The sequence below is a fragment of the Neopelma chrysocephalum genome, unplaced genomic scaffold, assembly GCF_003984885.1.
Source record: "Neopelma chrysocephalum unplaced genomic scaffold, ASM398488v2 Primary Assembly neopelma1_97390, whole genome shotgun sequence".
Lineage (NCBI taxonomy): Eukaryota > Metazoa > Chordata > Aves > Passeriformes > Pipridae > Neopelma > Neopelma chrysocephalum.
Window position 1 is genome coordinate 3,396,390 of NW_020926031.1, and position 23,758 is coordinate 3,420,147.

Sequence of the window (23,758 nt, forward strand, 5' to 3'; positions counted from 1 at the left end):
CGGGAAGGTTCTGTGTGGCTCCGGCCCGCGCCGGCTCCGCCCGGGGGATCCTGTCCGGGTACGGGCCGCCCGCAGCCCCGCTCCTCCCCGCCCCGCCCCGCCACCGGCTGCAGCCCGCGCCCTTCCCCTCACAGCCCGCCCGCCTCCCTCCACAGCCGCCCGCCCGCCCCCCGCAGCCGGGCCGCGACCTCCCCCCGCCCCGGTGTCTCTGTTTGTCCCTGCCCCGAGCTCAGCCGCTGCCGAGCCCCGGGCCGGTCCCGGAGCCGGGGCTGTCCCGGGGACATGCGGCGGTGACGGACAGCCTCACGCCGCCCGTAGCCTGTCTCTGGAGCGGCGGCGATGGGGCAGCGCCCCTCGCCCCGCGCTCTCCGCCCCGGCCCCCCCGAGGGCGGCGGGCGCCGGCGGTGCCCGGGATCCCGCGGAACCGGACCCGTCCAGGTCAGGGTGGGGCAGGGCACGGTCCTTCCCTCTCTGAGGTGCCGGCCTCGCCTCTTGCAGCTGCCTGGAGGTTCTTCTTGTTGAGACGAGTTCTAACTGGGAGCGCAGGGGCGGGACAGACCGCTCCGAGCCGCAGGAGCGGGACGGAAGGGGCTGCCAGGAGGATCTTCGTCCCTGCAGCGCTGCTGCCAGAGTTAGAAACCTGCCGCCTCTCCTCTCTTTCTTTTGATCTCCTGGAGAGGAGAGGTGAGTTGTCCTTCGCTCTTGTCGTACTTTAGCAGTGGAGAAATAGGCTAGCTTGCAAGGTGCAGAACTTGTTCAGGACGGCTTCAAGCCCCAACTGACTGCTGGGTTTATTTTACTCGAGTCTCAGCCCTGTGAAAAGGCCCACTGATGGAGAAAGAGATTAGCACCGTGTTAACTGCGCGGTTCTCTCTCCTTTGCTGCAGTGCCCACTTTCACCGCTGCCTCCTGCTCTGCCTGCTCCTGCTTTCAGCATGGTAAAGAAGAATACTATCCCTGATGGGTAAGTATCCTTCACACTAAGCAAGAGGCAGGAGCGGGCACAGCTCTGCCCACAGAGAAGGGGCACTGATTGCCCCAGGCGCTTTCTTGCCTCAAGCAACCTCACCACCTACAGCCAGGTAAGGTAGGTATCTTCTCCAAGACAGGAACAGCCCAGCCATTCATCCCCCAGGTGAGTATAATGCTCCAACCTGTCTGTGAACACTTCTCCTTCGTCGGCCAAACACAGTCCCTTCTTCCAAGTCTTCTTACCCCAAGTGTTTATTTACTGGGGAAGTGGGAGAGTAGTCCATACTTCTCATTACTCGGACATTTGCTGCCAAGTGTGGAGGAAGAGATGATAAGATGGGAGCAGGTGATTGCATGCATAAGATCAAGGAATATGTTCATGAATTCAGGTCCAGAAGCATCCTGCATTTTTCTTTTTAAAAAGAGGACAACGAAAGTGCTGTATCAACAGAAATAATCATTAAAAAACCCCAAATGCACTAGGCAGACTTTTTGATCACTTGATTGGGAGTGCATATGGGGACCACAGAATGACCTCATTTAAAACAGATACAGAGAGGAAGTCCAAGTTTAGAATTTTAACCCATGTGTTACTGCTGACATCAGTACAAACCTTTTGGATAGGAGAGCGTGCTGAGGTATAAAGGTACACAGTAATGGGACAATAACTTGTAGTTTATACGTTATTTGAGGAAAGATTGACATTATCCTGGTTTCTGGGTAAACGTTAAATAGGTTTATTAGGAACATTCTTAGGAGGAGCAATAAGATAGAAAAAAGCATGAGTTCCTGTAATATGGGTTGTCCTAAAAGCAATAAATAGGAACAAGAGATGAACAAAATTTAAAAAATAACTTCAAAAATTTGAATTTTTTTTCTAGATGACAAACTCAGGGATTAAAATTAGAATAACATGTAAGAAAAGCTATTTAAGCATGTCTTTCTCTGAAAGTTTCTATGAAATTTCAGTTAAATTTTTGACAAAGTTGAGTAAAGTGGGTTAGTTTTGCAAGCAGTGGTGCAGAAATCCAGAAAGAATTAACTGTCCTTGTTTTCTCCATACATGGAAATTATTACTAAAACTTTGAGAATCGGGTGCTCATTTCTCCCTTCTTATCTCCCCTTACATTTGAACTGGAGCGACTTTCAGGCTGCATGGATTTCTTAAGTATGGAAGAAGCAGAGGACTGTTTTTTCAACTTCTGTGACTGGAAACTAACACTTTCAAGGAGAGAAACAGCTACTGTCAAGTATTTGGTTATAAAGTTAGTATTACCATCTGACAAAGTGCCTGATACTGAAGTGCTTTCAGCTTCTCCAGATACTTACTTTTTTATATTACGAAAAAATCAGGCTGGACATCCACAATATTGGGGGTTTGGCAATAAAGAAGTTTAAGGAATTGTCAGCTCCCTGGTCTCATGCAGCAGGATATTGATGCCATCCTTGTGCTAGCGCAACATGTTCTTCTCTGTGAATTTGGTAAACCAGGAAACCATAGCAGTGAACCCTGGAAGGAACTAAGGTGATCCTGTGCGTGCAATTTACTGGCCCCAGAAATAGTTGTTGGCAGAAATGAGATTGTGGTACACTGTAGCATAAGGACAAGTCCAGACAGTTCAGACTGTGGAACTACAGCCTTAGTCATATCATCTTCTTATAACAGCACTAGATCTAACAGTGACTGTTCTGATTTAATGCTACTGCAAGAGAAACAGTGGAATAGATAGTGACACTACATGTAGCCATTTTTTAAGATTGTCTTTCTGTTACTGCCTCAATTCTTAACACTTTTAATCCAAGTTTCATTATGCTAATTAAAGCAATACAATAATTTTGAGGTTTCAGTTAGTAGGTAAGTACTGCAACTATGGATCAGGCTCTGAGCAACTTGGTTTAGTGGAAGGTGTCCCTGCCCACAGCAGGAGGGTTGGAATGAGATGATCTTTAAGGTCCCTTCCAACCCAAACCATTCGATGGTTCTGTGATAATGGGAAGTGTTTCTCTCTTTTCCCAGTAATGTCTTGGAGTAGAGCTGTGGTGTACAGTGTCCATTGCAGTCTCAAACCTAGAAAGTAGTGCTGGTGAACTAATTTTTAGCAAAGTGAGACATCAGTATAAAAGAGGGATCCAAATGACCCCTTGCACTGGCGTTTCCACCATGGAGTCAAGTTCTGGTTCTTCACAGCGTCTGAAATGGTATAATTCTTCAGTGGTTGTAGACTATGATGTTTCAGTAGAGAACTAGACAGTAAAAGGAGTCCAAGTTGCATAAAAAACAGTTAAAAATGTTGTGATGTTTTTACAGATTTATACACTTCAGCATCCAAAATCCTGCTGTGGGTATAATTACATAAAATCAGATTCAGTTCTGAAAAGCATGTGCAGAATTGTCACCTTCTGGCATGTTACCCTTGAATGGTGTAAAAGAATACTGAGTGGGATCTTTTTGTTACAAGGACAAAGCTGAATTATTTTTGCCTAAGCACCATAAACATACTTTTTAACTGAAGTTCTGCTGTGCAGACTTAAAGCATCAGCATTTTTCATTTACACAGGAATATTAAAGACTATGGCATAAAGGACTGTGCATGTTCCACAGTGGGTGGGAGAGAAGGGTTAATGTGAGAGTTTATTTGTAAAAGTGCTTCATACCATCAGTATTGAATCTGGTATCTATGGAGGTATGGAAGCCACTTGGCAAATAAGGCTGTATGTATATCATGCAGTGTCAAAAAAAAAAAGTAGCCAAAAAAAAAAAGAGGTTCCAAGTAGTGGTTTCTAAATGATCTTGCTACAGATGACAGTATTTCAGACTTGAATTTCTCTACAGTTAGAATAATTATCCCTTTTGAGTGTTTGGGAATTCAGTTTCCCAGGTAAATTCTAAACGTATAAATGCTTCTCAGTGAGAGATGCTCATCAGACACTCAGGAATTGTTGAAACCCTTGAATTGTTAAGCGTAGCTTCAGATAGTGCTCTCTGAACATAGTTCTCCACCCAGTGTGGCTTTTGAGTATTGTATACCTGTTTACACTGGTTTACTAATGCTGATTAACTATTAGATGAAAATCATTCTGAATGGATGCCTTAAATTCAGTACTAGTTTCTCTTACTCTGGAAGAGTGGAACACATTATTGGCTTTAGAAAGACCAATGAGATTCAACTGTTTGCCATGAAGAACTTGTAGGGTATCTGTTGACAGTTTCCTGTGCTTTATATTTTTATATGACTCCATCACTGAGATCTGACAAACTAAAGACATGAAACTTTAAAATTACTTTCAATTCAGTGGTTCCATTATGTTGTAGCTACGAATTATTTTAGGGCTTTCTTATCTAGCTTGCTGTTAAAAATATACATAGTATCTTTATGGGGAACATACTATATTTGTTTAAAAATCACTAGAAAATAAATGGCATGGTATCCGTTTCAATGATTCATTATGAATATCAGTAAAATACGTAATTATTCAACACAATTTTGAAATCTATTTTAAAAGTTTATTAATTTCATAAGAGTAGTTGTTAAAATAAATCTTACTATGAATCAGTTCTAAAACATAGCAAATTATACAAATTATATAAAATTCTCATTCACACTTGTTAAAATGTTTAGTTATGTCTTTGCTCTTGTAATCCTGTTTATGTGACTACCTGCTGCTCATCTCTGATAATTTCTGCCTTTTATCCAGACTTATTCTGTAAGAGTTCTACTTTCTTTAGTCTGGGTCACCTGTTCCTTTGTTGACAACAGAACAAACTTGAATGTATTTCCTTAGCTAATCTTTGCTTAGTTTCAATCTGCTGGGTTTATTTTGAGGTAATTTTTAGTTCTTCAGCAGTATGCCGAAATTTCCTTTTTAAATATTTTTGAAGATAACATGGAACACATACCCTTTATATTTTTGATGAAGAATGCCTTCTGCTCATTTCTTACCAGAGAGCTGTCAGCAGCTTTTCAGTTTCTTGCTGATTTTGCAGATTTTTTTTTTTGTAGGATTTAAATGGCTTTAAATACAAGTGAATAAACCCCCAAGTTTATTAAGGTTTGACAACAAACTCTGTAATCCTGGGGCATTGTTCTGTCAGTCCACTAATATGAAAAAAGTTCAGAATTTTTACAAAGCCTTTTTTACATTGCTAATTAAGGAAAATAAGATTTTAAAGCCCTTTTTTGATCATCTCTTATTCAATTCTAAGTGTATATTCTATCTATTTATGATAATTATGGTTGATTTCCATTCATACTTTTCCATGAGAAAGCAGGTTAGAACAGCGCTGAATTTCTGGTCTTAACTGATTCGTATACGATTTATATACTGTAAACAGGAATAAATGGAACATAGTCTCAGATTTTTGTTTTCATGTTTTACAGCAAGTGTACAGCTACCAGACTCCAAAGTTTAGAGTCTTGAAAATTCACTTAGGAAGACTTGTCAAGTCGGAACACTTCTATAATACACAGTATGTTATTTGTAAGGGACTGGTTTTGTTCCCTAGTTGCAATTATGAGATACAAACTTCCTGCAAACATTTAGAATTTAGTAAAAGGTTTTACTGCAAATACCTCTCAGTGATTTCATCTCTAGCTCACCTTCTTACCTTGTATCTGCCTTCTACACAACAGCTGTTTGCAACAGCCTTCCTAACGATGAGTTATTATTACTCCTTTGTTATTTCATTTGTTTTCTATTAAACTAAGCATCTGTATGCCTACGCTGTGAGCCTTGATCTGTTCTTTACCTCATTATGAAGATAAAAGAGATCAGTTAGTGCTAAAGACATGGATGTAGTAAATCATAAAATGTTCGTTAATATCAATTATGCTTCTGGTCACCATGCTGTGGGTTTCCTTTGTTAGTTGCAAGTATCTGTGAATTGTGATGTTATTATTTATATACTATGACAGGTATAATTATGGATATTTCATTGAGAGTTTTGCCAGCCAACTTCTAGTTTTTGTTCTGATATGGGAATTGTGAACAAAGCAAAATAATCCATGGTTAGAATATTTTAAAATGAAGTATTCAGTTTATTTAGTAAATGATGTGGTTTTATGGAAATCAGAAGGGAATATAGAAATTGTTATGCTGCCTTTAAAGGGAGATATTAATTCAAACATTAATTCCGAAAATTGTAAGTGAACGAACACCAGTGTAAAAGAATCTGGTGGAAATGTTTTGTATTTTAATAGTTGAGGTGTTAGCTGAAAATGCAGAAAGGCTGTATAGATTTTAAGTCATTCAGCTGCATCATCTGAGGTCATAGAGATAATTTGCCCTTACATAAGAAGAGAAATAGAAGTCCTAAATTTAGTAAGTTACCTCTTTGAAGGTAAACTTGATCTGTTGATTGACTTGTTTTCCTCTTCAGGTAATCTTTTTCGTATTCTTTTAAAAAATGGAAATCTCTGAAATGTTGATATATCAAGAGCTTTTTCAGTGCAGTGTAGAACTTGTGAATATCAGTTCTTTGTGGTTTTGGAATTAGTAGTGGGTTTGAGTGTTATAACAAACCTTCATAATAGTAGGTGATTTTTGGAAAATTAAAGTGTGATGGAGTATTCTCTGTATTTTTCAAAGTGCCAAGAGGAAGTGCAGCCAAGAATGTTTCTTTGAAAAATAAGCATATTACAAAGGAAATACATTTGCAAAGTATAAATTTATATTGTTAATGAAAGAAAACTTCACATTTGTCAATCAAATGACTGATGCATGCATATGATAACTTTATAAGGTGTTCGATTCAGCAAAGTTGAAAAATGTCCACCAACTATAACGCTACTTTTTTACCTGTTTTACCTTACACATCTACTTTGCTTTATATTAGTGCTACATGTTGTAAATGCTATCCTGCTATTAGGAATTTTTTGGAAGTTGAAGACGAAGGAAGAAAAAGACTGTTTTCAAATGTCCTGGGGATACCTTGAAACCACTTCATGGAATAATTGCAGATTTGGAAGCCTAATTATAATGTATAATAACAGCAACTTTTATGTGCTTTGTGCTGCAGGTGTCTTCTGATGAATCATGCAACTTGAAAATATTTAGAAATAAATATTTGTTTCATTACAGATGGAGGAGTTTGACACCAGTTGGACAGCCTATACCAGGGACAAGATTTATTGCATTCAAAGTACCTTTAAAAGGGGTATGTATAGAAATTAATTATAGATTGGTTGTACTAGATAAACTGCAAAAGTAATGAAAAATAGCATGAATGTTCATGCAAACTTTGAAGGAAAATTTTTGAAAAATAATTTATTCAGATTTAGCCCTTTCAGTAATCTGCTAGTGGCTTCTTAAAAAGATTTATTTTTTCAATTTTTTTTAATACTTGGTGCTACTCTTTTTATTTATCTTTTAAAAATCAACAAGTCGATCAATCAGCACAATTCATTTGATCACTAATAGGTGGCCTAAATTCATAATCTTATATAACATCTTTTTATGACTGTTGTAAGAAATTACATGGAAGGGGTTATGATATGAATAACAATCTAGGCATTGTAAGCCAAAATACAATTTTATGGAAATCAAGCAGTTGTTAAAGGATACCAGCCACTGCAGAACTTCTAAAATAACAGATCCAGATTGCCAGTTTCATAAGCAAAAAGCTTTAGCAATCTGGAGGAGTGTAGTATATTTAAAAAAGAAGTCTTCATAGATTTCTTTTATTAATGTGTTAGTACTTCCTTTAGAGTCTTACTAACATGAAGTGCCATCTTAATCTACTAAATACACTGAGTCAGATCTTTAAACTCTGATTATAAAAAATGTGGAGGCTGACTTGTTTTGACTGTTCAGTACTTTGGTGCCCATGCCTCTTTGGAGGCATAGGGCAAATTTGTCCTATTTGCCTTTCTGTATAAATTAACTCTTACAGTTCCTTGCTTTAGATACAGAGGAAGTAAAAGTTTCTAATTGCTTTTAAAGTTCAGTGCTTTGACATAACCTTAGCAGTTAAGAGTAAATATTGTCTAAGCCGTTGTCTACAGATTGCACTCTAGTATTCACACACAAAAATTTTGGGTTTTTGGTTATATTTTCAGTCACCATTCAGTTCACTTTTATCAGCAATGACTGAAGTGGAATGCTTGCAGGACTTGCTTCCTGCACCTTCTTTTCAGCTTTAGTATCATGGTTTGGTTCCTTTGACACCAAAGATCTCATACTTAACGCTGGTCTTGTTCTTCATGATACAGATGGACTGTACAGTAGTTGTGTCTTTCTACCAAGACCGCCAGTGAACACATCGAATTGTGAATATAAAATCCAGAGATTTATAATTGGCTTCTTTACTATTGGGTTTTTTGAGAGAGGATTTTTTTGCATCATCAGCTCCTGTAATTCCACTTGATCCAGCACTTGATCTATGCAATTTTTGCATAAACTCACTATTCTAGGCAGGATTTGTTTAGTGCATATGTATTTCCAGTTTCTGTCACTCCAGCTTTCAAAGGAAGATATGTTATTGCTCACTTTACTCTTTCCCTGTAAAGGAAGGAAAAGTCCCTTTTCCTTCCACTGGTAGTCTGGAAGGAGCTACACCAGAGATCATAAAATATAATTATCAGAGAGTGTTCATAGCAATATATCACAAGTAGGCACTTATGTCAGTGTGTTACTCCCTTCCAGTCCTACTGATCTCATGGGGCATAGATCTTTGTTCTGTGAAGCTGTCTTTGAACTTGGCCAAATATAAAGTCTGATACCCAAGAATGCAAAATCTCTTAACATTTCTGTCCCTTCAGTTTGTTCAGTCTCAACTGTGCAAGACAGAGAAATGATAAGTCTGCCAGTGACCATGTGCTTGAAGCTCATGGAGTTTGTGGCAGAATACACATAAAATGTGTAGCTGGCTAAACTGGGGTGTCTCTCCAGAGGGTAGTGGCCAGTAAATCTGTCTGAAAATGCTGAAGACCTGATTGGTCATCATCTGTCAGAAGTCCTATTATTTATTAAGCTGGTGGTACAGACCTCTTAAATATGCAACAGTTTTCTTATTTGCTACTGATTAGGAAATTGATGATTGGTGATTTCACTCAAAGGGAGAAAACATATTTTCAGAATTTGAAGACTCAAGGGTTATTGTCATAGCAGAAGATGTTAGTAAAGACTTCAAGATCGTGTGTTTACCTGAAAGGATTTTCTGTCCCTCCTTTCAGATCATCTTTATAATGCTAACAGTAACATTGTAGTGTAGTAAGAATAGGGCAGGTTCTTTTCCATGCCATTAGAAGGATTTTTAGAATTGATAGAGATTTCTCTGATTCTCAAAGCCTAGTTAAATACCTCAACTACTGAATATTCAGCAGAAGTTTTTCAAAAAATTCCAAAGAACCTTTCAAAACATAGTATTTCATAACACATTTGACTGTTTACTTAATCAAACAATATGTTTGGAGAACCTTATTTTTGTAAATTACATTCCTCCTCAGTTTGTGTGGCTTCATATAGTAAAAATTCTTTAATGTTCTACCTTAGACCTTTTGCAGATTCACCTTTTGTCACCTCAAGGTTGTTAAGTTCAGTTTCAGATTCTGCTAAAAGTCACTGCTGAATAGTGGTGAGACAACTGACTCATGTTCATTTCGTTTAAACTTCCACAACCTCCACTTTTTCAGCAGTGCATAGGTGTCTGAAATACATAGGACCAAATACTTTATTATATGCTTTCTACCCTTCTCCTTTTAGCTTAAGCTTCCTAACCACATACAAGTTTTGAAAGGACTGTCCTGCTGTTACTTCTTTAATTGGTTTTCCTGTCTCTGTTTCCAGACTCGAGACAAGTGCTTGCTAGCATTTTAGATTATAATCTGTACAGTCAAAACAAAAAATGGTTAGTTACCCTGTAGCATCTGTGGTTCTAAGAAGTATGTGGTCTGTGGCTGCCTTCCTTTCCATTAGTTCTGAGTCCAGTCTGCTTGAATTTCTTGTTGACAAAGGAACTGACAGGTGGTTGAGGCTGCTGCATCTTTTGCCACTGTCTTTATTGGTTCTGGCTGAGCCTATGTCAAAAGGCTCTCACAATGGACAAGTGCACTGTTCACAGAAAATCCAGTCTTGAGTATATGAGGCATTTTCACACCTAAAGTGAAGAACACATTTCAAAAAACACAGCTACAATAGGGTGAGTAAACATTTTTCTCACTGTTTCTATCAAATGAATTATTCATTATCCACCAACACGCAGCTTTCTTAGTCACAGTATTTTAGTCATATTTAGTATTTCCCAGTGCTAAATGACATGCAAGTACACTCTGTCAAGAGATGAAGCAGGGATAAAAATGTCTGCGCAACATTTGTGGGAAGACAGTTAAAACCTTTAGAAATGAGATCTTGTATCACAACTTTCAATGTTTTATGTGAAATACATTTAATTTTGAGTTACTGTGCAGGACAAAGTTTTTTGGGGGAAGTGGATTGTGGTGGTTTGCTTTTTACTGGTGTTTAGTTACATAAAAATCAGTATATACATGATGTATTTTGCAGAATTTTTGTGTCTGTGAAATTAATGCTTATTTTAATGTTTGTTAACACTGTACAAATTGAAATGCTCACAGTTTCTTGCATATTTATCTGAATAGAAATACATAAAAAATCTTTGCTTTCATTTTAATTGGTTTCTTTTATCTGTATAATACGTGGATGTCGTTCTGATATTTAAACAGTCCCTTTCAAATGCTGATGTTTCCTAGTACTAATTAAAACAGCTGAATATTACAAATGTCTTGTTATTAGAATGTAAAAAGAAAATATTTCTTTTCCATTTTCTTTGTAGGCAATTAACCAGAGGCTTACCCCAACCCAGAAATTTACACCAAAAGACTTAATTGCTGCAATGAAGGCCCTAAATGTGGAGCTTGGATTAATTATTGATTTAACATATACCACCCGATACTATGAAGTTAAGGTAATAAAAGCCTAAAAAAAATGTAAAAGAGTTGCTGCAACTTGTGTTTTGAAGTGTTTACATGTTTGCTTACCTTGAATTGGAATAGACAAATATGCCATCTAGACTAATTTTGTGTCTCCAATAGAAAATAAATGTTTTATCACAAAGGAAATAACTGCTTTTCCTAGCTAGTTGCATTTGTGGCTTATCTGTGTTATGATAACTCTGAGTATTGGGTAAAGGCTTCAGTGCCAAGCACTACAGAAAAGGTGCAGAAGAGTTACACTCTGTGTCCTGAAGACATTCTCATTTATTCCTAGGGTCTTTTTTTACTGATCCTCAGTGGAATTCACTAAGAAGGTGTACATTTTTAAACTACTTTATCAATTTCAAAATTTTTACCAGTATAGTCCAAACAGTTGTGATTAATCAACCTCCTATTGAAAAGGAGAATAAATGGCAGTGCTATAACTGAATGCTAATCTTTGAATGTACATGGGCTCTATGCATTAAGGGGGTGAGTATGTGAGTATTTATATGATTGTGGGTGGGAGGGACAAATACTGCTAATAACTGTAAAATGGGTTAGAATGGAATTAGAAGAATCTGCTCTCTTTAGTTAATGTGCTGCCTTGTTAGCAGGGATAAATAAATCTTCTGTAGGAACTATTCTTTGCTTGAGATCATCTTTAACGTAGAAATGTCAATGGTAGTTTCTCAGGCCATATCTCTATAGAATTGTGTCAAGTTTGTTTTCACTTTCTATTCAAGATTTGAACTACTGGTTTACATTGGCATTATGTTAGATACTGCTTATAGTTTTTCATTGATACAAGATTTGAATAGTGTTTACCATTGTTTTTTTCTTTTTGTTGCTAGGATTTACCTAAAAGTGTGCAGTATAAGAAACTTTATACTGTTGGACTTGAAGTCCCTGATAATGCTACTATTCTACAGTTCAAAAAATGGGTCAGAAAATTCCTATGGGAAAATGCAGGAAATGGTAAGTATCAGCATCCTATGCTATAAAAAACCTCAATATTTTATTTTGGTGCTAACTGTATCATTTACTAATTTCAATAGATATTTATGAAACTGGGGGACCTCAGACTTTCCATAGCACTTCCCACTGTATTATCATAATAAGATCCATTATGTGAACCACTATGATCTTTTATGCAATCACAAGTCTTTTTCAAACATGACGAGTAACTTAAATGCCCTTCCAAGTAGCATTATGTTTGTGTTAGAATCATAGAATCATAGAATAGGTAGGGTTGGAAGAGACCTCCAAGATCATCAAGTCCAACCCCTGATCCATCTCCAATTACTATATCATGGCACTAAGGGCCACGTCCAATCTCTTTTTAAAAACCTCCAGGGATGGTGAATCCACCACCTCTCTGGGTAGGCCGTTCCAATGTCTGATAACCCTCTCTGTAAAGAATTTTTTCCTAACATCTAACCTAAACCTCCCCTGGCAGAGCTTGAGCCCATGTCCCCTTGTCCTATTGTTGGTTGCCCGGGAGAAGAGACCAACCCCCGCCTGGCTATAACCTCCCTTCAGGTAGTTGAAGAGAGTGATGAGGTCGCCTCTAAGCCTTCTCTTCTCCAGACTAAACAACCCCAGCTCCCTCAGCCTCTCCTCATAGGACTTGTGCTCAAGTCCCTTCACCAGCCTCGTTGCTCTTTTCTGGACCCGCTCCAGCACCTCAATGTCCTTCCTGAACTGAGGGGCCCAGAGCTGAACACAATACTCAAGGTGTGGCCTCACCAATGCAGAGTACAGGGGAAGGATCACTTCCCTGCTCCTGCTGGCCACACTGTTCCTGATGCAGGCCAGGATGCCATTGGCCTTCTTGGCTACCTGAGCACACTGCTGGCTCATGTTCAGCCTCCTGTCGATCAGCACCCCCAAGTCCCTTTCTGCCTGGCTGCTCTCCAGCCACTCTGTCCCCGGCCTGTAGCGCTGCAGGGGGTTGTTGTGGCCAAAGTGCAGGACCCGGCACTTGGCCTTGTTGAACTTCATTTCATTGGAGTTTGCCCATCTCTCCAGTCTATCCAGATCCCTCTGCAGAGCCCTCCTGCCTTCCGGCAGGTCGACACTCCCTCCCAACTTGGTGTCATCTGCAAATTTGCTGATGATGGACTCAATCCCCTCATCTAAATCATCGATAAAGATGTTAAAAAGGACTGGGCCCAGCACTGACCCCTGGGGGACACCACTGGTGACCGGCTTCCAACTGGATGCAGCTCCGTTCACCAGCACTCTCTGGGCCCGGCCCTCGAGCCAGTTCCTGACCCAGCAGAGAGTGCCCCTGTCCAAGCCGTGGGCTGCCAGCTTTTCCAGGAGTATGCTATGGGAGACAGTGTCAAAGGCTTTGCTGAAGTCCAGATAGACCACATCCACAGCCTTTCCCTCGTCCACCAGGTGGGTCACCTGATCGTAAAAGGAGATCAGGTTGGTCAAACAGGATCTGCCCCTCCTAAACCCGTGTTGGCTGGGTCTGATCCCTTGTCCATCCTGTAGCTGCCGTGTGATTTCACACAGGATAATCTGCTCCATAACTCTGCCAGGCACCGAGGTCAGGCTGACAGGCCTGTAGTTACCCGGGTCAGCCTTGCAGCCTTTTTTATGGATTGTGTGTCAAAGTAACTGCAACAAGGCCTTCGTGTGTCTGACCCAAATTGTCCCCCACCAGCTGAGTGCTGTAGCTGCCAGCCCTTGATGGATGTTCTAAATAGCACTGGATCTCTCTGATGGCTCTGGGCACTGACACATGTGAGCAGCTTAAGTCCATTTAGTCTGATGTAGTGGTTTTTTGATTTTTGAGTCCATTATTGCCCTCATATCTGAACAATTCCTAAAAATCTTATTACAGACACAGTGTCAATGTTTCCACAGTGTGGTGTGGCTCTGCTGCTGTTTCAGTGCTTATGCAACAGGGCAGTTCTTGCTGAGATTGTATAAGTTGCTTTTTGTGAAAACAAATTTTGCCACAGTGTGTTTGCAGCTTTTAGCCTCTCACTTCTTTTGGTAGTGATTCTTTGTAGGCAGATTTTACCTATGTGTTTATCCAATATTGGTGGATCATTCTTCTTTTTCATGCTATTTGCTGTGGTGACTTTGGCATTTTCTGTGAGAAAGTAGAGATATTAACTGCCCAAGTGCATTACAGTGTTTGCTGCAAAGCATAACTGGGGTTTTGCTGTGGATTGTCAACTCTGCTTTCTGAAAGAGCACTGGTGTAAATTTCAGGTATGAGAGCCTGAATTAGAAGTAATGGGAAAATTGAAAGGTATAAGAAGAACCCTTTGTCCTTGCTCAGAAAGTTAGTTTGTTACTTCTTCCTTTGCTGTTTTTTGACTCAAGGAAATTACTTGGTGGTTATTAGTTTTCCGTTGGTTTCAATCTAGTGGTTTTTTTTGTGTGACGAAGAATAGTCTGTGTTTGAATCTAATATTGAGAGAATCAATTCCTAACTTGTTACTGGACAATGACCCTGCAGTTACAGTTAGTAAGAGCATTTTGGCAGAGCTTATGTAACTTTTGAGTTGGGAGAACTTTCATTTTTGTGGTAACTTACTCCTCATAATTTGGCCTCTGTTTTAGAATACCCCTAAAATATCTCAGGATTCTTCTTACAAAGACTTTTTGAGAAGCTGGGTTTCTTTAATGTTTGAATTGTTAGGACATCAACTTACAGTGAACTTATATGGCAATGTGACTGTCCTGATTTGTGGCAAACAGTTATATTTTATCTCATTCAAAAATTTATCTAAGTTCTGTTTCAAAGACCATTTGTCAGTACCGTCTCTGTTAAAACTTTGTTCTTCTGTTGATGAAAGGTTTTCTTCTAAAATCTACCCTAAAACTCTCAATCAGTTAATATGCATTTATTCTTATGCCAACTTTGCCCTTTAAGTATCGTTGTTCTACATTCCCGTTATTACATTCAATATCTCAGATTTGTTTTTACAGACTAAATAAGACAAGCTTCCTTCTGTGACCATCATAGTAGTCCTTTCTATACATATTTGAATTGATTTTTTTCATTACATTTGAATATGAGTATAAATAGTCTAGATGAGGTTTTACCAGTGCCTTGCATGATCATATTAGTGTTTCCCTATTTCTGTTGGAAATACCTCATTTGAAACACCCTAGTAATAATAAATTGTTCTGCTTTTTAGCCTTTAGCTGATTAGCATAATCTTTTCAAAAAAACAAGATTTCTTTAGAGATTACTGGTTCTCCTCCATGTATCTCATACTCCAAGGCATTTCATACTTCTGAATGCTTTATGCATAAATTAAGTTCTTCAGTTTTACATTTGCTTGTTTAGATTTGCTTTCAAACCCATTTTTTTTTATTTTTCTCCTGTTACTGCAGTTATGGCTGACGCCAGGTGCTTTATCTGTCATCACTCTTTCTTTTTTCCTACAGTCTGCAGAGTCAATCTCAGTCTTCACAGGTTTGGAAATAGTGAGCTAACTGCTGCTAGAGATTCATGATGAAGTCTGTATGTATCTGTTGTTTTACAGGCGTGACAGTATAATTTTGTAAATAGCAAGCATTGTTTATCATTACTTCTCTAGAAAAGTAGAGGGTCTTTTGTATTTAACTATTAAAGACTGTTTTCCTTTTTGATAGAGAAGCTCATTGGCGTTCACTGCACTAATGGAATTAATAGGACTGGCTACCTTATATGTAGGTAAGGTTGCATAATAACAGAAATCATTGTCCACAAAAAATAGCATCCTTATATTATTCTGTAATCCCTTTGGGACAATAATATAATCATATTTTTCTTCAGATACCTCATAGACGTTGAAGGCTGGGATCCAGAGGCAGCAATCCAAGGTATTTATATAGTTTGAACTAAGGCACGTGTCAGGTTGTACTTCACAACTACTACAATTGTACTCACAAATACTACAGTTCTGTTTTAGTATCTTTTCAGTAATTTCATGTGCTGGCTTACAAAGAATATTTTTTCTGACTTGATTTTACTCCAAGCAAGACTTGAGCATTAGCAAATTGACAGCATTGGAGGAGTATGTTTTAGCTGCTTTAAATCTTTTTTTTTCTTTTCACTTGAAAGGGTTTTCAGTCATAGTTTGCTACCACTAGTTTCAGTTGTTTAAAAAAAATGCTGCAATGATGCCAGCTTGCTAAAGTATTAAATACAAGTTAGAATTGTTTCAAATTCAGCATCTCGTGGTGAACAGAAACTTGCCTTTCGCATTTCTCAGTTTGAGCACATTTCATTGGACTGTATTTTTTTTTTCCTTTAGCTTTTGGTGATGCCAGAGGTCATCGCATGGATGGTCTGGTGTATCTCACAGACCTCAGAACACAACCAATGCGAAGGTAAACGCTTTTAGTGGTGTGCTTAAGATTGTATGTCTCATGGTATTTTTAAAAGTTCACTTCCAGTCATAAGTCAAAATTCCCTCTTAAACCTTTAATATGCAACTACACATAGATTGTAAAATATATGTGTAGTTGTATGTGTATTGTCATATGAATAACATGAAGTGCAGTGTACTTTATTCATCTTTTGAATTTCTAAGATTCAAAAGATTGTTTTTAATCTGACAGCTACTATTGAACATTTCTGTGTTTTTATCATACGTGACAGGTGTATTAAGTCTGTATTCTTTCATTACAAGCGGAAAGGAGCCATTGCAGAGATGTCTTTATAAGCTCTATGATCTGCCTGCTGTTCTTGGCATTGTAGAACCAGATATTTAAAAAAAAAAAAAGAACAGTTTTACGAATAAAAAAGTATGAGAAAGTGGAAGATTGTTCTCATCTCCTCCATTCATAGTAGTTGTATCATGTTTAAGAATTTTATGCTTATCTCTTAGGAATAGCTGACCTTTCCATCTTCCCAAGGTATTTGTGCCAGCGATACCTTATAGCAGTAAATTGATTTTAAAATGAATACCTGACTGATTTGCGTCTTTTTAGCTGAAATGAATGCCCTTTGTTTTAATCCTATCATTGTTTCATAGTCTGTGTGGGATTAAGTTGGTCCCATGTCAGATTTTTAATAAGTGTGGTGCTTATCTCACATCCTTTAGGATGTTGTTCTAAATCTATGAAGCTCAGGTATTCTCTTTGATTTCCCTGCAACTCTTCCCCCAATAAATTTATAAGATTAAAATTTGCTAAGTTGTGAATGTAAGTTTTACTGAACATAAAATTTCTGTCATCCTGAACGGAAGAATTTTATGTGGGTGGTTTTTTTACTATGTCAACCGTATGTTTTTAAAAAGGAAGCTTATGTGAAATGTTTTTTTCTTCTTAGTAACCTTGGAATGGATGTATGGGATGCAGATGAAGATATTATTCCCCCACCACATGCAATGGAAGGACCTGCAGAGCGGTTCCCAAATGAAGATTATCAGGGGTAATAGGCTGAAACATGGAAATAAAACCCAACACCCCCCCCACACACAAGGGGGAATATAATTGTTTCTTACTGAGAATACAGATACTCAAAAGAGATTTTATGAATACAGCCTGCTCATGTAAAATATATTTACAGAATTTGACAAAACAGTGGCAAGATAAGCGAAAGAAAGGGAGTGTATGCTCTTAGAAGTCTGTAATTAGTTCACTTACAAAAATTTAGTTTTACTTTGCCTGTCCTTTATTATTCTACAATAATTTGCAGTTATTTTTATTAATTTCGAATCACTGGTTTTGCCTGTTTAACAAGCGGTATAGAATTACAATTGAATGTTTGTCACAGCTTCTGCTCTGACATTGAAGGTTTTATAATCTTACTTACAGTTTGGACTCTTAGTAGTTTTGATACCTGCCTATTTACAATGTCTTTCGTATAAATTCTTGGTTAAAAAGGAATTGTTTGCATTAATGATTTGTAGGACTGTTCTGTTTAAGACAAAAACTTCTTTACAGGTCTGGGAAAAGATTAAGAATTTATGACGACCACTCTCACAATGATTTGCAAGGACAGATACAGTTGAGAGATTTTGACTTCATTAATAAGGAGCCTGGACAAAGACGAAGACCATTTCATGACCACCAAACTCAGGATGAATCAAGAGCATCAATGCAGATGAGAAACTGGGACTACAATCGGGGACCAGAACAGAGACAAAGACCCTTTAGTGATCACCAGTTTTATGATGATTATCAAGAAGACACACAGCTGAAGGACCTAGACTTCAGTAACAAGGGCCCTGGACAAAGTTTGAGACCTTTTCATGGACACCAGTTTTGTGATGATTTACAGGCAGAGAGGCAGTCGAGGGACATTAACTTTAACAGAGGCCGTGGGCAAAGGCAGAGATCTTTTCCTGATCATCCATTTCCTAATGATTTGCAGGAAGACAGGCAGTTAAAGGATTTTGATTTCAGTAGCAGGGGCCATGGCCGGAGACGAAAACTGTTCCATGACCACCAATCTCGTGATGAATTTCAGACTCAGATGCAGTTAAAAGAGTTAGATCCTGTCAGCAGAGGTCCTGGCCAAAGACTAAGATCTTTCCATGACTATGAGTCTCATGATGACTTAAAGCCACAGATGCAGTTGGGAGATTTTGAATTTGTTAAAAGGGGTGGTGGGCAGAGGTTGAGACCTTTCAACGATCACCAGCCTCAAAATGACTTACAAACAGAGATGCAGCTGAAAGATTATGATAATAAAGGCCCTGGCCAAAGGCGCAGACCTTTTCATGACCATCAGCCTTATGATGGCTCACAGGAACAGACTCAGTTAAAAGATTTTGATTATGTTAATAAAGGACACGGACAAAGGCCAAGACCTTTTCATGATCATCCAGGTCATGATGACTTGCCACGTGAATGGTGTTCAGACAGGTAAAGCATCCTTGAGCTGAAAACCAGAATTAGAGAATCCTAAAACCAGAATTAGAGAATAAAAGTGTAAACCTCAGCAGTTTGAAATTAAAGTTCAGATTAAATGTTTTTTAAAATAAATTATTTTTAAATCACTTAGTCATCCTTTTAAAATAATATATAATGATCAGTTTATTAACTCTTTGTTTTGACTTATGGAAGGGTTTGATATAAGCTGGAGTCTTGCATCTTTGAAAGCCAATGTTTCCTGAATTAGGTTTGCTTCTTTAAAGTTTGTGTTTCCTTTACCTTTTTAGTCAGCTTGAAACAAAACTCTTTGTCCTGCTTTGTTTTGTATAGAAACTTATACTTAAAAAGCAATCCTCAAAACAGAATAGAATAAGAAATTTTATTTACGCCCTCAGCCAAACAGAGATAAACAGCAGTGCTACAAGGAAGTTTGGCTTGCATTTGTTTATTCCATGAGTTAATATTTTGTTAGAAATCCCTTTGCTTCAGAACTTGCATCATATTCTCACAAATACATATATCACTTACTAGTAAACCTATTGTATTGACATATTTCAAACTTTTTAATATTTCAGAATGTATTTCAGATATTTGTTGGACTAGTAAAATTTGATTTAATTTCTTCCATTGTACAGCTAAAACAGGGGATGTCATTACAATGAAGCATACCATTTTAAGGTGTTAAATTAATACAATCATTATAGTTTTTATTTTAAGTCAATTATATAAAAGTAAAAATATCTTAATTTAATTTCAAAATCTTACAATCATTTGCAGTCTTCTTAACATGCAGTTCTTTCGATTATTTGCAGAAGTCAATCATTTTCTTCCCATGAAAATGTAGCAGAACCTCATTTCTCCTCATCTCCTTCACTTCACAGAGATTATGGGTCGGATAATGATGACTTTAACAGAAATTACAGGTAAATATCAGATATTCTGCGTTGTTTTCTGACTTACCTTTCTGTTGTAGTTTCCCAGCTAGAAAATAAAATTACCTTCAAAGCATAAAAATCTATATTAATATATTTGCTTAAATGCAGTTTAAGCCATTGAATCTGAACACTGAGCAGATAGCGTGACTAATTTGTGGTTCACTGGTACTGAGTTTTGAGAGGGATTATTGTGTGAATCCCATGATAAGCACAGTTCAAGCTAATGTACTACAGAATATGAAAAGCCAGTATTAGTAAGCAAAAAAGCAAAACATAGATGCTGTATTTAAATCTTAACTGCTGCTTGCAACAAACTAATGAGTTTTACTGTGAGGGATGGTCAGACACTGAAACAGGTTGCCCAGTGCAGCTGTGAAATCCACATCCTTGAAGATAGTAAGAATGGACATAGCCCCTGCACAAACTCATCTAATGAGACCTACTTTGAGGTGACCCAAGGTTCTTCTAAAGATCCTTTCCAGTCTAAGTGAATTTATGGTTCAGTGAGGGAGAAAATTTTAAAATTATGAAGATTGTTTTGAATTCGCTTTATACACCACTTATTTTACAGACTAAGGAAGGTACTTGAGAGTCAAGAGAATTTAAAGCAAAATATATATTTTGTATATGCATTTTTAGATCCTTCCACATGTATTTTGTAGCAGAGTGAGTATTCTAATGCAGAAGAATCGATAATTAAAATCTTAGGCATATTATTGCCTGTTGAGACTATGTACTAGAGAGCTGTTATTACATATTATTCACAAAAATGAAAACATGGGCTTAGGAACAAAAATGGCCCTGAGGTAAAAATACCCTCAGTAAACAGGTAATTTTAATTAGAAACAGCTCTTGAAACAAAACATCTACTAGTAGAATTACTTACTATAAAGGGCTGTAATTTGAGTCACTAGAATTGAAAAATTATTATAAATAAGTTTGCAACATCCATAGGATTTTAATTTTAGGGCAGAAAAACAAGAATGAGGGTTTGAATTGTTCTTTCAACATTACATGTTTAGTTTCTAGTGGTGGCCAATAACAATAAATCAACTATTTTATTTCTAAGAATTTCACTGTTCACATTTGTTCTTCTTGCAGTAATCGACCAAACTGTCCTGAAGACAATAGGAGAATGCATCCCTCAGAAGAATTTAGTAGAGGAAAAAATAGATTTGCACCATACTCTTCACAAACAATGCACCCATCTTCATCTGTACACCAAGAAGATAGTTCAATAAACTATGAAAGAAAACCTTTTCAATGTGAAACTCCCAGAAAGATGGAACAGAGTAAAAGATTACCAGTTGTAACAGTTGATTACAATTATGGTCTGCCACTGGACTGTGGACCTGAAGAAGAAGAGAAATCACATTATGATTTACCGCCACGAGACCACTACAGCTGGAACTGAACAAGAAGGACAGTGTTTGCTCAGCTTGCTCAGACTTACTTTTACCCATTTTCCTTTGTATGTGGACCATTTCTTTTTTTAAAACAAATTAGTTAAATGCAAATTTCAGTAGTAGAGAACTGGTCTCCATTGTAAGATTACCTTCTACTGATGTTTGGTTCTTTCAATTTATTAAGGTGTATTTGTTAAGTGTAGCTGGAGACAAGGTCTCGGTACACAGAATTGAAGTAGTCCTTCCTTTTAGTGAAGTTGGAACCCTGTACTTTAAAACAAACAACTTTCTCAGTGTTTGTGGTTGTCTTTTGTTTTGCAGTTCTTCAAAATGTATGTGATTTCCAGGTGCAAGAGTCATAATAAAACACTGCATTATCAGGTAGAGTAATTGAAATTATAGGAAAAATACTAAGAAATGAACAAAGCAAAGTTATGTTCAGTTCCTCCTTTCATTTGAAAACAGCAGTTTAAATTTTTGCTATCAATCACTGCAGCATTGCAGTTTAATTCCGTATTTTGTGTACCATCAACTGAACTGACCTAGTTGCACTCTTTTTCACAGCAGAATTTTCCCATATTGCTAAGAACATGGAAGTAAATGGAGTTTGAATACTCTAAATGTCAGACTTGCTTTTCAGTAATCTGAATATCCCATCCTGATTGTATATTTTTTCATGATCCCATAGGGTGTCTGTGTTTCAGAACAGCCCACTGCAGATAAATGTCACCAATTTCTCAGAAACAAATCCAGATGAGGTGGGTCGTGGATCGTCAGCTCAGCTGTCTTAACTGGCCAAGGCCACTGGTGCCTATATACTTGCACCTCCTTGTCTGTCAGTCAGACCTGTCTTACTCTCCAGCTCTGTTTTTCACTAGTTTCTTCTTACAGCACAGCAGAGCAATGTAATCAGAATAGAAGAATAACTTCTTTAGGTGAGCTCCTTTTAATAGTCATGTATGGAACAGTCTCCTCTGAACTGCCTCTTCAGTGAGTCTCACAGAGGTAGTGCAACAGTAAGTAATGCACAGTATCACCAACTGCTCCTACTGTGGATAAAGAAATCAGTTCATAGGATGGAAAACAGTATTACTATAATACTTAAGTAAATTTTAAAACTTTCATTTTTCATTATTACATTTTAATAAATTATTATTTTAAAAGGCATCACAATAAATAAGGATAAAGGCAGACTATTAGATAATTAAAATGAATGCAAGATACTTACGTCATACAGTTAAGACACTCAAAAGCAGCAAAGCTGCAAAGCATCAAGCAAGAGGGTGTAGGTATACACTGGAAAACTGCAAAAAAACCCTGTGTTCATAGCCAGAACCCACAAAGCTTTTTTGTCTTTTAGCAGCAGCATAAAACCCAGATTTCTTAGTTCATGGTTCTGTACTAAAAAAGAACTAGATTTGAAACGTGTGGAATATCTTGCAACTCCTCTTGTTTTGTAACACAGCAAAAAGTTCTCCAAGTCAAAGGATTCTGTGGATATAAATTCAAACTGCAAATGGTTCATTGCCTGTGCAACTGGTAGAACAACTTTGGCTTTGTTCATTGTACAAAGTAAATAGTTTTCTCGTTTTCACAGCAGCTAGTCAATTGTATTTCCCACTAAGTCTCTGATGGTGAGCTTCATTCATGTGATCTCAGGAATAAAGCTCTGTCTATATAAACTTGTTGTGGAACTGAGCACTAAATGTTAAGAACAGGCATTTGTTCCTTCACTTGCCTTTCTTTTTTTCTTAATGAGGAGTGAGATGAGAATCTTTATCTAGGCTTCTTTATTTAGAAGCAAGGAAGATATGCAACGTGGGCTACTATATTGCTAGATCCTTTGAAAAAAATCAACAAAAACCCCCACCCTTTCTGGTACTCCCCAGCAGGGCCCTAAGAATTAGAGACTAATATTGGAAGCATTTGGAGGGGTTTTTTACACCATGCGTGCAGTATTCATAAAGTGAATAAAGAGCAGCAAATATTTGCCCTTCATATTTTTGTTTTGGGGTTTGTTATTTAGGGTTGAAGTGACCCTCCAGTCAATCCTTTGTTACTTGAGACCGGAGAGATGAAAAGCTGATGCACTGGAAAGCTCAGAGCAAGAAGAAAGAAACATGGCATAAGGAGTTAGGATCAGCACTAGCTGTTACTTGCCCCTGTCAGTTCCTGCAGGACCCTTTGAGAGTTCAGATGCCAACACTCTGGTGGTATTATTCCTGTTATCTGACAAAATAAATGTCACTTTCATACCCATGATGGATTTCTCTTTTCAAAGAACATTAATAGACATGTTTCCACAAATGGTTTTGGGATGACTATATGAAAATAGACATAGTTTTGTTTGTATATTTATTTATGTATTTATTTAGAATTTAGGATAAGGTTTTCCATCCTATTGTTCCTAATGGAATTAGGCAGAGCTAAGCCCACATAATACATTACAAACTCCAACTGACATTTATCTCAAATTCCACAGCTGATTCATCACTGTATGTAGTATTTAACTGCTAATTGAATCCACATGGTGGAGAATGAAATTAAATGAAATAAAATGTTTTCTTGTTTTGTAAACGAGTATTGTATTACAGTGGCAGCCATAAAAAAAGCCCACAACACTTTCATTTATTTCACAGTTCTACAAAAAGGTCATAAAATCTTGGTCTTTTTTTGT

General features: G+C 37.7%; 1 protein-coding gene across 1 annotated transcript; it reads left to right on the forward strand.

The window, feature by feature from the left end:
- Positions 1–23,658, forward strand: LOC113961708. Its single transcript, XM_027672198.1, has 12 exons — positions 1–58; positions 888–964; positions 7,051–7,126; positions 10,760–10,891; positions 11,753–11,876; positions 15,528–15,588; positions 15,691–15,737; positions 16,172–16,247; positions 17,191–17,292; positions 17,808–18,731; positions 19,553–19,663; positions 20,777–23,658. The coding sequence occupies exons 2-12, from the start codon at positions 936–938 to the stop codon at positions 21,087–21,089; spliced, it is 1,995 nt and encodes a 664-aa protein (XP_027527999.1). The 5' UTR covers positions 1–58; positions 888–935; the 3' UTR covers positions 21,090–23,658.
- The last annotated feature ends 100 nt before the right edge of the window (positions 23,659–23,758 follow it).

Bases quoted from the DNA above. Each gene is read 5' to 3' on its own strand.
- LOC113961708 (XM_027672198.1), top strand. From the start codon at position 936: ATGGTAAAGAAGAATACTATCCCTGATGG. The intron at 15,589-15,690 runs GTAAGGTTGCAT...ATTTTTCTTCAG, and splicing joins ACTGGCTACCTTATATGTAG to ATACCTCATAGACGTTGAAG. The intron at 17,293-17,807 runs GTAATAGGCTGA...ACTTCTTTACAG, and splicing joins CCAAATGAAGATTATCAGGG to GTCTGGGAAAAGATTAAGAA.